The sequence below is a fragment of the Pistacia vera genome, unplaced genomic scaffold, assembly GCF_008641045.1.
Source record: "Pistacia vera cultivar Batoury unplaced genomic scaffold, PisVer_v2 Contig820, whole genome shotgun sequence".
Taxonomy (NCBI): domain Eukaryota; kingdom Viridiplantae; phylum Streptophyta; class Magnoliopsida; order Sapindales; family Anacardiaceae; genus Pistacia; species Pistacia vera.
Genome location: NW_022196691.1, coordinates 965,945 through 981,129, shown reverse-complemented (window position 1 = coordinate 981,129; position 15,185 = coordinate 965,945). Strand labels below are relative to the sequence as shown.

The following is a 15,185-nucleotide window of genomic DNA, read 5'->3' as shown; positions in this document are numbered from 1 at the left end:
TAACACGGGCTATCACAGCATCCTTATAAATGCTACCAATTACCTACGGTAACACTTTTTGTATGTTACCATAGGCTACTTTTGTTGTAGTGCTATACCCAAAATTAGAGAATTCACTCACACGGCCAAGGCTCCAAATCCATCCTCAACCGAGTCCGATCGGTAAGAAAAGAAAGAATAGAAAAGAAAGAAAGAAAAGAAAGAAACAAAGAAATAATAGAAAAGAAAGAAAGAATAGAAAGAAATAAAGAAAAAGAAAAAGAAAACAGAATAAAAAAATAGAAACGAAAATGCATAATTTATGCATTTGTACATTTGCATCATGATTATGCATAATCATGCTCCTTATCATGAGTAGAGAGAAAAAAACAGAGAGCAAAACAAAGAAAGAATGAGAAAAAACAGAGAAAGAACAGAGAGAAGAGCAAAGAAAGAATAGAGAATAATCGGGAAATGAGATGTAAGGAAAGAAAATTCAAGACTTAAGCAATGGAGAGAGAAGGGTAGCATAACGGGTTTACTTACTGAGCAATTAGTGCTCACTCTGTTGTTTTTAATGTTTTGCAAGTAATAGGTGAGTTGTGGTCACTCGGAACATCACGCAGTGGAAGGGTTGGGCTACATTGTCAAGTTTCTATTTTTGAGTATATTTTGAGTATATTTGTATATAAAGAAAAATTAAATATGGACCCATACTTTGTTACTCGTTTATATGTGTATTTTCTTATATATATTTTTAATGAGTTTTATTGATTATTTTACGAGTATACTAGCTAGAAAGAGGTATTACAGTCACAGGGGAGAATGGTTGGGAAAGGTTAGGGAGTAAGTGGAGGTAAATAGGTGTGGAAAAGCCTTAAAGTAGGCATGTTACCATGGTTGCCCTATCAAATATGTGGCCTTCTGAGTGATTTTTGGGCATCTTACCTATCGAATTGGGTTGAGACATAAACATAAAAGTTATAGCCCTTTCTCTAATCCTTAAAATGAGACTAAGATCATAGAAATCTAATGTGTATAACTCGAGATATGTCTTCTTGAATATGACCTGTGCAGAATGACTACCTCAAAAGTGCTTCCAATTTATTAGTTTATTTTTAGTCTAATAATCTATGATTAATTTCACGTATGGGAATGTTATTGGTAGAGAATACTAGTTCCATAATGATATCTTTATATGCCATTATGTGTTCTCACATTCTCACATTTGCATTTAGAAAGAATAGCAAAGAATGAGCATATTTCCATACACATACACATGTATGAGAACATTAAAGAATAAAGAGAAATAAATAAAAGAAATAAATTTTAGAATCATCCTCTAAAGAACATAATTAAAGAAGTTCAAATCTGAAATTTTATTTAAAGAAATGTAAGAAGATAAGAGAAGAGAAGGTTGTTGCGATAGGGAACCCATGAGTGACCGAGAAGAAGAATAGCCCACGTGCATGCCGCTTTTAGTGAGTGGCCTCAGAATAAGAAAAAAGAATTTATACAGTCTATTAGAAGTGCATGTGGATGAGGACTGTACCCAGCAGATCATACCTACATGCACGCCACCTTTAGTTAGCGACCTCAAAATAAGAAAGAAGAATTTGTACAATTTGTTAGAAGTGCATGTAGTTGAGGACTGTACCCACTCATACGGCTAGGGTTCCGAATCCATGCTTCAACCGAGTCCAACCGGTTCGACCCAACGATTGAACTGTTTTTTATTATTTTTTTATTTTTTTATATGTCATGTTCATGTCAAAATGATGTCATCACGCTGACATTAGCATGATGACATCATGATTCGGCCCGAAGGTTGAACTGGTTCAACTCGATGATTGAATCGGTTGAATCGAGCAATCTGATGACCCGGTGACCTGAGCAAGTCACTCCCTGGGTTGGGTTTTAAAACCTTGGTTTTGGGTAGCTCATGCATTTGTGTAGGAGGGGTTCATTTTGGTTGTTTTAAGTGTTGTTTCACATAGAGTTGTTCTAGAATTTATAAATATTTTTGATGCATGTTATTTTAATTCTGAAAGTCTAATTTGGAGAGGCCTAGCAACAAGGGACTAAACTAAAAAGTTTACAACTTGTTGGGTACAAAAAAGTGTAATTTACCAAATGATCAAAGATTCTGTTTTTGATTGATCGTTACATGCATATTCTTGAGATGAAATTTTATGGTGTTGGCTGCATTTGCCGTTAGACCTAGTTAAATTTGAGGATTGTAATTTCAATTTAAATAAGGCTTGCATGCCTTGCCTTTCTTTTAATCTCTTGTAATTCTTTCTCTCATCTTACTCCCCTCGAATGTAAATCAAGGTTTCTGTTTATTGATGTAAAGGTTAAGTTATATTTAATTAGAGTATTGATGGAGAAAAAGGAGCATTGGATTAAAGAAGGAGGGTTATTAATTGAAAATACTCTTGTAATTTAATTACCTAGGTTGACATACAAATTTCCCAAGGATTGGGAAATTTGGTTTAGTTAAGGCAATGCACCAACAACTTTATCTTTATTGCTTTAGTTGGTATGCTAAGGTTGAATGTTATGGATATAATATGTTTAATAAAATAAAACTAATGAGACCAAAAGAGTAAAAATCCATCATAAATGATATTAAGTCTATTAACGCCTTCCAACATCATGGACTTAGTCAAACCACAGATCGTTGTTACCTTTTCGATCAACGAAGGATATGCTTTTATCAATTGGAAGCTAAATTGCATTGGAGCTTTTCCTTAATGATGTCAGGTTAGACTTAACTAGTAGTTTTGGCTTTTCGATCAACAAAGGTCAAAGACGTACTAGAGGCAAATGTAGAGAAAGTGCAATTTTTCAAATTCACGGGAGATATGTAGTATCTACTCTATGGATCCAAGAGTTGCACTCGAGGTCAATGGTCGACGCCATTGGATTGTGTAATTGGTTTGTTTGCACAATTTATATTTGAGGATTAGTGGTCGGCGCCATTAGCTAGTATAAATTAAATTTGAGGCTTACCTAGATCAACCCGTTTTTGGCTTTTCGATCAACGAAGGTTAAAAATGGAATTGATGGGATCTTGGCCCACTAGGAATGCCAACGGGCTTTCCTGAGCCTAATAGTAGGGGCTATTAAGACTTAAGTAAAAATAGTGGGACCGTTTAATTAATTAAAAGACCTTGGTTAATTAAATATTATATCATGCTATTAACTCACTTATTTTGCACTTGTAGAAATCTCAAAATGACAACAAACAACCTATCATTGCAACTGCTCTATGAGAGAGAAAATAAGTATAATGGTGGTAATAATTTCATAAGCTGGTATAGACATTTTCAGTCTATACTTGAGGCTAATGATGAATTATATACCATGGAACAAGCTTTAGAGCTTGATGATGATTCCTCCCAGGAACCAAGGGACGTTTATGCACAACATCAGCATGAATTCAACATTAATCATGTAAGGTTTCTCATGCTATTGTTGTTGACACCCAAACTACAAAAACAATGTGAGAACATGGATTTATCTGCCATGGTCTTGATTCTCTGTCAAACCGAGAGGTTTAGGGTGTCACGTAATTTATTCAGTTGCAAGATGGCTAACGGTGCCAAAGTAAGGCCTTATGTACTCAAGATGTTAGAGTACATTGAAGCATTGGATGTGATGAGATGTCTTATTGATGATGGTTTAGCAATAGGCATAGTCTTACAATCCCTACTAGTTAATTTTTCTCAGTATGTTCAAGACTTTGTTGAGAACAATGGGGAGAAAGCCCCACCTGAGCTTCTAGGGAAAGTGAAGGCCATGGAGTGAGACATGGATAATGGTTTGATATTGGTTGATGCCAACTCTAGCGATGACAAGGACAAAGTTGATGTTGAGTCTAATGTTGGTTTAGCTCATGAGCTAGTAGGAGGATACATCATGTAACTCCCCACTTGAGGTATGTAGTTAAATTATTGTTGCATTGCTTGAATGTTTATTGATTTGTNAGTTTTGATTTGCTTTTCATGTGTTGTGCAAAGAAATTGATATTAAACATGATGTTGTGGGATGTTAGTTCCATTGCTTTCGGCTACTCTGTCTCTTGGTGATGTTGTTGGAAATTTTTATTTGCATAAATATATTTTCGGCTGGACAAGATATTAGAAAATGCTTGAGTTGGTTCTTCTTCTTAATTGTTAAGCTTGCTGGAGGTTATATTAGAAAATGACTTAATAGTGTTTTTAATTCAATATTTTGTTGGACATCCTATTTGCTTACACTCGGCTAGGATATAGTAGGAAGTTGGTTGAATTATGTTTGGCTACTAGAATCTTTTTGTAAGCATGAAATTTTGCTAGTCTATACTGCTGCATGTTGAATTTGAGTTTTAAAATGGAATGTAATTTGCTTGCTAATTGAACTTGCATGCATTTGGTTCTTTCAATAAATTGTGATATTGGCTGGATACTTTAATTGCATGCACTCGGCTGGACAACATTTGGGAGATGCTTGAGTTATGTATTTGATTTAAGGGTTGGTTGGTTGAATACACTTGCATGCTCCCAACTGGAATGTCTTTGAGAAAATTGATTTCATGGTGTTTTAAAATGCTGGAAGTTAAGGCAATTTGAGTGGAAATTGTATTGAGTTCTTGAGTACTGCATTTTAAATATTCGGTGGCCCCTTTTTATTTCCATGAGATACACATTTTCGCATGCATAATATAATTCATTACTTTTTGATATATATATATACTTTGATTATATTATCTGCATATGTGATCAAATTAGAGTTTGACATATTATATGTAGTGTTAATTGATGGATATAGGGCTTGGGTTTTGGATTTAATTAAATTGGTGTTTGGGGTTCAATGAAGTGAGTGTATAGACATTGAATAAACTTGAGAAAAACAATAGGTCCTCAAAAGTATTTTAGACAAGGCACTGGATGTTGAATATCTAAATAAGTGTGGCCATTTCAGAAATAAAAAAAGTTCAATTCTTCAAAACTAACATATTAACATAATATTTCTTATATTTTATTATTTACATTTATTAATATTTGTAGTTGATCATTGTTTTGTAGATGATGAGGTGAATGATGATTCGGATGATGATTTTGATATGCCATTGAGGCATTGACTGATCTCGAGACTGTGGAATCAAGAGACTCTATCACGCCCACTGTAATTTTTGCTGTCCTAAGAATGGTTTTTGTTGAATATTGGATTATGTATTTGTTTATTTTAGTTGGTATTTATAGTTTATTGACTTATTTTATTTGTTTATGTGTAATTGTGTATTAGTGATTTTGTATTTGTTTATTTTGGTTGGTATTTGTAGTTTTGTATTATATGTTGTTGTTTGTTTATGTGTTATTTGTTTATTTTGGTTCCTATTTGCTTATATTCTTAATTGAATTGAATTTAGAGTAGTTCATTTAGGGGGTGTAAATGTAAAAAATTAAAACTGTAGGATTTTGGGGGTGTAATTATCATAATTGAAAACTGTTAGGTATGAAACTGTAAAAACTAAAATCTGGAGAGAGAAAAAACGGGTCCACTCGCGGGTCCACCCGTACCCTTCTAGGGTAGGGCACGGGTCCAATGTATATATCGACCCGTATAAAGGCCCGTACTTGTTTGACCCGGACCGTACCCGGCCCGCCCACCCGTTTTGCCAAGTCTACTCAAGACACTACAGAGTGAGGGTGTAGGGTATGTAGTTGAGTTTTGTTCTATTGAGAGGAAAGTCGAAGAGCAGAGTGAAACCATGGAGCCGGAAGTTGTTGCATTACTTAATGAATTCCACCAATTGTTTGACCAACACTCTTGTCTACCACCAAGGAGACCAACTGACCATGCCATAACCCTCCAACAATCCTCCAAACCCCCTAACCTACGTCCCTACAAATATTCCTACACTAAAAAAAATGAGATCGAAAGGTTGGTGGGTGAAATGCTGATGTCCGGAATAATACAACCAAGTGTTAGCCCTTTTGCAAGCCCGGTGCTGTTGGTTAAAAAGAAAGATGGAAGCTGGCGTTTTTGTGTTGACTACCGTGCCCTTAACAACATAACTATACCCGACAAATTTCTCATACCTTCAATTGATGAGTTGCTAGATGAGTTGGCTGGAGCGACAGTTTTTTCTAAGTTGGATTTGAAATCCGGATATCATCAGATTAGAGTTAAGCCCGAGGATGTGCCGAAAACAGCTTTCGGAACTCACGAGGGGCATTATGAATTCATGGTCATGCCGTTTGGACTGACTAACGCTCCCTCTACTTTCTAGGCTCTAATGAACACCATTTTCAGACCAGCTTTAAGGAAGTTTATACTGGTATTTTTTGACGACGTCCTAGTCTACAGCCCCAACCTAGAAGCCCACCTCACTCACTTGCGATACACCTTCCAAATCTTGATCGACAACGAGCTGGTTGTCAACCGGAAAAAATGTATATTTGGTCAGATGAAGTTGGAATATTTGGGACACTTGATCTCTGCGGATAGGGTGGAGGCAGACCCAACCAAAGTTGAATCCATGCTATCTTGGCCTGTTCCACAAACTATCAAAGGGTTGCGGGGATTCCTGGGATTAACAGGATATTACCGTAGATTCGTGAAAGATTATGGGTCAATAGCTCAGCCACTGACTAAACTACTTCAGAAAGACGCCTTCGGATGGAATGAACAAGCCCAACAAGCCTTTGATAACATAAAAAAAGCCATGTCATCCGTGCCTATGCTGGCTGTTCCTGATTTCAGTCTTCCTTTTGAAGTCCACACGGACGCATCGGGTTAAGGATTGGGAGCTGTCTTACTTCAGAACCAGCGTCCCATAGCATTCATCAGTAAAGCATTTTCCCATTAGTCCAAGCAAAAATCAGTATATGAAAGAGAGTTAATGGCCATAGTGTTCGCGGTTCAAAAATGGAGTCACTACCTCAGCAGACAAAAGTTTACTATCAAAAAGGACCAACGTAGTCTGCAGTTCCTGACAGATCAGAGGGTGAAAACACCTGAGCAGCAAAAATGGATTTCTAAGCTTCTAGGTTACTCGTTTGAGATCGTGTATCAACCAGGTAGTTCAAACCATGTGGCTGATGCCCTCTCCCGCAGAGAAGACATGGAATTCATTGTTGTCTAAGTAGCTACCTTCTCAGAATTCGATGATCTTGCGGCTGAAGCACAGCAAGATGAGAAGCTTCAAACTATCGTCCAAGATTTGCTTTTCGATCCCCAGAGTCACCCGAATTACAGTCTACACCGCGGTTGTCTACTCTACAAAAACAGGTTGGTAATTCTCAAATCTTTTAAATTTATTCCACGTTTGTTGGAGGAATTCCACAATAGTCCTACCGGTGGCCATTCTGGATTTTTTAGAACCTACAAACGAGTGACGAACTTAGTTTTTTGGGAAGGAATTAAAAGAGATGTTCAGACTTCTGTTCAACAGTGTTCCACCTGTCAATTGAACAAATATTCAGCCCTTAAGCTTGCCGGTCTGCTCCAACCTTTACCCATCCCCACCCAGGTATTCGACGACATTAGTATGGATTTTATCGGGGGGCTGCCCAAAGCTAAAGGATACGACATGATATTGGTCGTGGTGGATCAATTAACTAAGCATGGTCATTTCCTTCCATTATGTCACCCATACACGGCCAAGGACGTGGCTGATCTGTTTATTTCGGAGGTTGTTCGACTGCATGGGTTTCCAAACTCAATTGTATCAGACAGAGACTGAGTGTTTGTCAGTTTATTTTATCAAGAATTGTTTAAAGCCGCCGATACCAAGCTGAAATTTAGTTCCTCATACCATCCCCAAACCGACGGCCAAACGGAAGTAGTTAACCGTTGTTTAGAAGCCTATCTCCGTTGTTTTTGCAGCAACCAGCCTAAACAATGGCCATGGTGGGTAGCATGGGCCGAATTTTGGTATAATTCCACTTTTCATAGTGCAATCAAGATGACCCCTTTCAAAGCACTCTACGGCTATGATCTGCCCACTCTTCTCCGCTTCACCGACTATCCTTCACTAGTTGAAGAAGTCAATCAGCAGATGGCCGATCGTAACTACATCTTGGACATACTGAAACATAACTTGAGTACTGCCCAGAACCATATGAAATCACAGGTAGATGCCCATCGTCGGGATGTTAACTTTCAGCTTGTAGACCAAGTGTTTTTGAAGCTTTAGCCTTACGCTTCAGGTCCCTGGCTTCTAAACTCAATGAAAAGTTGAGTCCGCATTTTTATGGACCATTTCCCGTTTTGGAAAAAATTGGACAAGTTGCATATAAGCTGGAGTTGCCTTCAACAGCCAAAATTCATCCCGTTTTTCACGTATCTCAGCTCAAGAACAGTCTGCACAGCTCGGTTCCTACCCAACCTCTACCATCCTACCTCACAGAGGACATGGAGTTGCAGGTTCAATCGGAGTCTGTCTTGGCAGTCCGCACACTAGTGAATGGTTCTCAAGAAGTCCTTATTAAGTGGAAGGATTTGGCCCCATTTGAAGCAACTTGGGAGTTGGCCGACACCATCACTCTTCAATTTCCTCACTTTCACCTTGAGGACAAGGTGGTTCTTCGGGGCTTCGGGGGGGGGGGGGGGGGGGGGTTTACCAGCACAGAGGGCACAAGGGTGAAAAGCCACTAATAGAATTGGTTGGAATTGGAGAAGCATGCGTTAGTGGAGAGAGGCCAACAGAATAGAATTGAAGAAACATGCTTGAGTGGAGAGAAGCTGGAGGCAGGTGANTAAATCTTGATCGACAACGAGCTGGTTGTCAACTGGAAAAAATGTATATTTGGTCAGTTGAAGTTTGAATATTTGGGACATTTGATCTCTACGGATGGGGTGGATGCAGACCCAACCAAAGTTGAATCCATGCTATCTTGGCTTGTTCCACAAACTATCAAAGGGTTGCGGGGATTCTTGGGATTAACAGGATATTACCGTAGATTCGTGAAAGATTATGGGTCAATAGCTCAGCCACTGACTAAACTACTTCAGAAAGACGCCTTCGGATGGAATGAACAAGCCCAAAAAGCCTTTGATAACCTAAAAAAAGCCATGTCATCCGTGCCTGTGCTAGCTGTTCCTGATTTCAGTCTTCCTTTTGAAGTCCACACGGACGCATCGGGCCAAAGATTAGGAGCTGTCTTACTTTAGAACCAGCATCCCATAGCATTCATCAGTAAAGCATTTTCCCATCAGTCCAAGCAAAAATCAGTATATGAAAAAGAGTTAATGGCCATAGTGTTCGTGGTTCAAAAATGGAGTCACTACCTCAGCGGACAAAAGTTTACTATCAAAACGGACCAGCACAGTCTGCAATTCCTAGCAGATCAGAGGATGAAAACACCTGAGTAGCAAAAATGGATTTCTAAGCTTCTAGGTTACTCGTTTGAGATCGTGTATCAACCAGATAGTTCAAACCACGTGGTTGATGCCCTCTCCCACAGAGAAGACATGGAATTCATTGTTGTCTAAGTCTTCTTAGAATTCGATGATCTTGCGGCTGAAGCACAGCAAGATGAGAAGCTTCAAACTATCGTCCAAGATTTGCTTTTTGATCCCCAGAGTCACCCGAATTATAGTCTACACCGCGGTTGTCTGCTCAACAAAAACAGATTGGTAATTCCCAAATCTTCTAAATTTATTCCGCGTTTGTTGGAGGAATTCCACAACAGTCCTGCCGGGGGCCATTCTGGATTTTTTAGAACCTACAAACGAGTGACGAACCTGGTTTTTTGGGAAGGAATTAAAAAAGATGTTCAGACTTTTGTTCAATAGTGTTCCACCTGTCAATTGAAAAAACATTCAACCCTTAAGCCTGCTGGTCTGCTCCAACCTTTACCCATCCCCACCCAGGTATTCGACGACATTAGTATGGATTTTATTGGGGGGCTGCCCAAAGCCAAAGGATACGACACGATATTGGTCGTGGTGGATCGATTAACTAAGTATGGTCATTTCCTTATATTATGTCACCCATACACGGCCAAGGACGTGGCTGATCTGTTTATTTCGGAGGTTGTTCGACTGCATGGGTTTCCAAACTCAATTTTATTAGACAGAGACTGAGTGTTTGTCAGTTTATTTTGGTAAGAATTGTTTAAAGCTGCCGGTACCAAGCTGAAATTCAGTTCCGCATACCATTCCCAAACCGACGGCCAAACGGAAGTAGTTAACCGTTGTTTAGAAGCCTATCTCTGTTGTTTTTGTAGCAACTAGCCTAAACAATGGCCACGGTGGGTAGCATGAGCCGAATTTTGGTATAATTCCACTTTTCATAGTGCAATCAAGATGACCCCTTTCAAAGTACTCTACGACTGTGATTCGCCCACTCTTCTCTGCTTCACCAACTATCCTTCACTGGTTGCAGAAGTCAATCAGCAGATGGCCGATCGTAACTCCATCTTGGACATACTGAAACATAACCTGAGTAATGCCTAGAACCATATGAAATCACAAGCAGATGCACATCGCCGGGATGTTAACTTTCAGCCTGGAGACCAAGTGTTTTTGAAGCTTCAGCCTTACCACTTCAGGTCCCTAGCTTCTAAACTCAATGAAAAGTTGAGCCCGTGTTTTTATGGACCATTTCCCGTTTTGGAAAAAATTGGACAGGTTGCATTTAAGCTGGAGTTGCCTTCAATAGCCAAAATTCATCCCGTTTTTCATGTATCTCAGCTCAAGAACAGTTTGCACAGCTCAGTTCCAACCCAACCTCTACCATCCTGCCTCATAGAGGACATGGAGCTGTAGGTTCAACCGGAGTCTGTCTTGGCAGTCCGCACACTAGTGAATGGTTCTCAAGAAGTCCTTATTAAGTGGAAGGATTTAGCCCCATTTGAAGCAACGTGGGATTTGGCCGACACCATCACTCTTCTATCAAGAAGGTTTACCAGCACAGAGGGCACAAGGGTAAAAAGCCACTAACAGAATTGGTTGGAATTGGAGAAGCATGCGTTAGTGGAGAGAGGCCAATAGAATAGAATTGAAGAAACATGCTTGAGTGGAGAGAAGCTGGAGGCAGGTGACGTGTGAACCAATTAGTTAGAATGGAATAAAAGTTGTTAGCTGATTCATGTATAAAAGAGGGAGCCTTTTGGGTTAAAGGAGAGAAAATTGTAAAGTGTGAACAGGGAGGTCCCGAACTGCTGGGATTTATCTACTGTTATTTTTCTTTCATTTCAGCCCTGGGAAATTGCTCTGTTTTTACCAATTTCAGTTCTTAATATCAATCCAATTCTATCCTTCCAAATCTATCTTGCGAAAACACTGGAGAACTGGTGCATTATCTGATTTTGTGGTTGCTTGTTGTTTGTTAATCCTGGGGTTTTATCAGAATCCTTGCTAATTTGGCTTTGAAGGGTATCCTAAGTATTTAATAAATAAGAGACAAATACTATATATATGTTAATACTGTATTTGTATTTATCAGCTTGAAGCAAAATTCAGTAAAGCAATTAAGTTAGATAAGAAAAAAGCACTGTGTGACTCTGTGAGCGAGATTAAATAACTGGAAGTAGTGAAAATGCAAGGGCTTGTTAATCTATCTTAAAATATGTCGTTTAACATTCACTATTTAACTTGAAGAAGCAGATGTCTATCTAACTATCTTGTTTATGGGTAAGTTAACGTCATAAATTAACCCCTAATTATTGAGATTGCTATAACGGAAATTTCCAAATTTGGTAAACTTGGACGACAAGGCAGAATGTAAATTTCTGAAGGGTTTCGTGAAAGTGAAAGCTGGTTTCTTCTTCTCAGACACAACGCGGCCGGGCAGTTGAATTGGAGTAAAATCGGATAATATTTTCGGTGTTTGTCACCAAAATCAACTAATTTTGTTAATATTAGAAATATGTGGCCTCAGTAACTTCAGGTTTTCAGCTTCAAATGGACTATTCAACATCATTAAATGACCCAGCAGATTTTATTATCTCTACTCCGTAGCCGTCCATTGAATGCTGAGGGCGCGTAGAGGTTGATTCCAGTTAACTTACATGGGACGTGTGAGCCCTACAAAAACTACCAGTCAAAACCCTAGCGAAACGTTTAGCTGTTGTGAAAAATTCCTATCTTATAATTCAGATACCATTAGATTTCAGTCCAAAAGCAACAAGACAAAGAAGAGATTTTCTGGGAAGAACCAAATTCATTGTTGTCTTTCCCTCTAGTCTCCATATTTGTATTTTCAATACAATTTCATTGAAATTACTCCTGTGGAGTAACGTAATTTATGTGTTTCTACAAAGGAAATCTCCTAACGACAGAAATTCGATGTTACTTCTTCTTGTTACCCCTATATAAATAGGACCACAGGGGATTATTGCCCATCAAAACATTGCTTCCTCTTCTCATACTATTTTTCCCTGTGCTCAATCTTCTTCTTCGAGTAACTGTCCGCTATACTAAAATTATAGGTGCTAGATCAGGTCACGGTTTTAAAAACATTCCTAGAGCAGGTCCTAAAGTCACAAATGGGAAGGATTCACCCTAGCCACGCAGACCATGAGCTCGAGCTCAAAAGCTTTGAAAAAACCTACAAATGCAAGGGGTGCAAGGAGCCTGGATTTGGGTCACGATACAGATGTGAGCTGTGCGACTATGATCTTCATAAAGAATGTATGTTTCCTAGCACCACCACTGACCATGACTTCTTCGAGAATTCAACCTTCAAATTCTTCGTTCAACCTCCGCAGAACTGCTCTTGTGCAAAGTGTCAGAGATACTGTGACGCCTGTGGAAAACCTATTAAAGGTTTTGTTTATCACGATGAAAAAAAGGGGTGGGATTTGCATCCATGCTGCCGTAACTTACCCAGCAAGTTACGTGTTGATGATGTTAAGTTTGATCTCTGTGATAAGGTGTTATCAAAGTGCCTTTGGTGCAACAAGAAAAATCGTGAAGGCACTGTGTCCGGTGTCAGGGGCTGGACCTATGTGTCCAAGTGCAATAAGCTCCATTTTCATGTGAATTGTGCGACAGAAATGGCGCTGGAGGGATGGGACAAGGGGACCTATAACGAAGATTATAGTTTGGCTTTGCAGAAAGTGGAGCTGCCTATTCAACGTCACAATAGAAATCAAAGGAGTGGCAACAAATTTATCAGGATTGTGAAGGTATTCTTCAAAACCATTGCTGCCATTCTTTTAGGCGATCCAACCATAACTCTTACTTGTCTCCTGGTGGAGTTCCTCGCAAAATGACGATCGGTTTGTTTATTAGAAGCTTAATAATTAAGCCTCTTCTAAATTGAGTCTTATGTTTGTTAGCTAGCTATTCAAGTGTATTTTGTGCATTCTTTAGGCGATCAAACCGTATATTAATTCTTCTCTCGTTGAATTTGATCTCAAAATGGAGCTTGGTTGTTCTATGAGAAGATAAAAGTTGTGTTAAGTGTGGTTTTTGTATGTACTTAATTGTAAGAGTTTTGATGTTCTTATTCTAGTAAGATGGATTTAAAATGATTAATTGTAAGAGATCTGAGGTTTTGATTATTGAAATTTTTTATTGATTTAAATTTTTTTTATTAATTTTGATAACTTCAATTATAAAGCTATGGATTAAGCGTAGGAAAAAATAATTATTTTTATTTATTACAATTATGTGAAGATGGAGACTCACGACAAAAAAAATAAAAAATGGGAGCTAAAATTCTCTGTGCTTGATCTTAAGTTCTTAACACATTCATTGCCTGAACTCGGGCCTAATTCTCTACACTCTTTATTTTTTCGGCCCATATTGGCTTGGGGCAACTCGTTTGGTCCAAGTGGTTCACTAAATTTTTTTACTACCATCCACAACTAATCCGCTATTTGTGGCCTGGACAATGTTATAGAATTGAGTCCAGGAGGTATTACTTATAACTTGAAGACCCAAAGTTTAGTTTGGATTGGACTCCGCTTTGCTCTATTTTCTATTGGGTCCACTTCTTGACATCCTTTTCCATTGGGCTTTGAACTATTTACTATGGGCTAAGGCTCAGTTAATACACTTACATTTCAGATCAGAGATTAATAGAGAATGGCATGAACTTCAAACAGAATCAAAGAACAGAAGATACAGAGTCAAGAGTGTCATAAAACCATAATTAAAACCCACTTCAAACAATAACTGCAGAATTTATGTAAATTAAGCGACTATTGAAATCGCTTAGGGAGAGCATAGGATGAGTAAATTGATAACGCAGCGGTACAGGCAAACCAAAAGAGGACGAGACTAGCACAGCCATAACCCCTATCAAATAACTTGTTACCTGATCCTGCAAAGACAACCTTCATATCTTTGGTCACCCCAAATGCTGCAGCCCCACCTGTGGCTAACACATACGAAATAACCTGACCAAGATTCAACAAAATGTCCGATCATGTTTAATTAAAATGGCAGATAAACAGTTATTATGTACAATTACTATATAATGTTCAGGGGTACTGTACCTTGTCGCCATAAAAATCAAATTTGAAGCTCCCATCTCCACTGATTACACGATTTCCAGTGCTAACATAGTACAATGAGAAAGCAACTTGCAGGATTGTGTAGGCAATGCTAATGACAGTTGTAGCAAGCATCTGCAATTAATTTAAAATCTGAACGCAAAGAATAAGCAAAATGAAAACCCATCTCTAGAATTTAAGTTGAAAACCCATCTCTAGAATTTAAGTTATAGAAGATAAAAATGATGATGAGAAATACCGGTAGGCGTAAATATCCTGGAAGCGAATTTTAAAAGTTAAATCATAGACAGGAAGGTCTATGTATCCAGAATTGGTGACAAGTATGATCATGGAAACGAAAAGAGAAGCAAATGTAAGGATTCTCAGAAACAGAGCGGCCAGTCGTGTAGCCATGCTGGGTGGTGGTGGTGGCGCGGCTGGTGCCATATATCTCTAGCTAAACCAATTAAGTGGCCGTGGTACAGCAGTTTCTGCAGTTGGCTCATGGTCATTAATAACCATGTGGAGGACATCGTTTACTTTAGTCTTTGGGACTGGGTCAACGAGACCAGGTAAATCCTTAAAGATGGCTTCAAAAATGGAGGCTCCTAACATGTGGATTCCAATCATTGACCATGTAATTGTTTGACACACCGACCAACAATGAACAAAGACTCTTCTCCTTATTGATTATCGTTGACTTGATTGATCATTTGGTTTATGAAACTTTCAATTGGTTTCTTTGATTATCTTGTATCAATTAAT

At 38.6% G+C, this 15,185-nt stretch overlaps 3 protein-coding genes across 4 annotated transcripts; 2 read left to right on the top strand and 1 right to left on the bottom strand.

Moving 5' to 3' along the window:
- Positions 1-3,795: 3,795 nt before the first annotated feature.
- LOC116117705 (uncharacterized mitochondrial protein AtMg00860-like) lies at positions 3,796-6,769 on the top strand. Its single transcript, XM_031403714.1, has 2 exons — positions 3,796-3,905; positions 6,478-6,769. Exons 1-2 carry the CDS (start codon positions 3,796-3,798, stop codon positions 6,767-6,769), a joined length of 402 nt encoding a protein of 133 aa, XP_031259574.1.
- Positions 6,770-11,968: 5,199 nt separating this feature from the next.
- LOC116117668 (CASP-like protein 4D1) lies at positions 11,969-14,862 on the bottom strand. Of its 2 annotated transcripts, XM_031403685.1 has the most exons (4): positions 14,680-14,813; positions 14,424-14,573; positions 14,243-14,324; positions 11,969-12,003 (listed from the first exon to the last, which is right to left on the bottom strand). In XM_031403685.1, exons 2-4 carry the CDS (start codon positions 14,553-14,555, stop codon positions 11,984-11,986), a joined length of 234 nt encoding a protein of 77 aa, XP_031259545.1. In that variant the 5' UTR covers positions 14,556-14,573; positions 14,680-14,813; the 3' UTR covers positions 11,969-11,983. The 2 variants fall into 2 exon arrangements, with proteins under 2 accessions (XP_031259545.1, XP_031259547.1); XM_031403687.1 differs by lacking the exon at positions 11,969-12,003 and having other exon boundaries at positions 13,528-14,324; positions 14,424-14,555; positions 14,676-14,862.
- LOC116117667 lies at positions 12,252-13,507 on the top strand. The gene has a single exon (XM_031403684.1). The coding sequence runs from the start codon at positions 12,465-12,467 to the stop codon at positions 13,191-13,193; it is 729 nt and encodes a 242-aa protein (XP_031259544.1). The 5' UTR covers positions 12,252-12,464; the 3' UTR covers positions 13,194-13,507.
- Positions 14,863-15,185: the final 323 nt, after the last annotated feature.

Bases quoted from the DNA above. Each gene is read 5' to 3' on its own strand.
- LOC116117705 (XM_031403714.1), top strand. From the start codon at position 3,796: ATGGATAATGGTTTGATATTGGTTGATGCCAACTCTAGCGATGACAAG. The intron at 3,906-6,477 runs GTAACTCCCCAC...CTCTGCGGATAG, and splicing joins CTAGTAGGAGGATACATCAT to GGTGGAGGCAGACCCAACCA.
- LOC116117667 (XM_031403684.1), top strand. From the start codon at position 12,465: ATGGGAAGGATTCACCCTAGCCACGCAGACCATGAGCTCGAGCTCAAA.
- LOC116117668 (XM_031403687.1), bottom strand. From the start codon at position 14,834: ATGGCTACACGACTGGCCGCTCTGTTTCTGAGAATCCTTACATTTGCT. The intron at 14,556-14,675 runs TTCTCATCATCA...AATTAATTGCAG, and splicing joins ATATTTACGCCTACCGGTAT to ATGCTTGCTACAACTGTCAT. The intron at 14,325-14,423 runs GTACAGTACCCC...AATCTTGGTCAG, and splicing joins TTGATTTTTATGGCGACAAG to GTTATTTCGTATGTGTTAGC.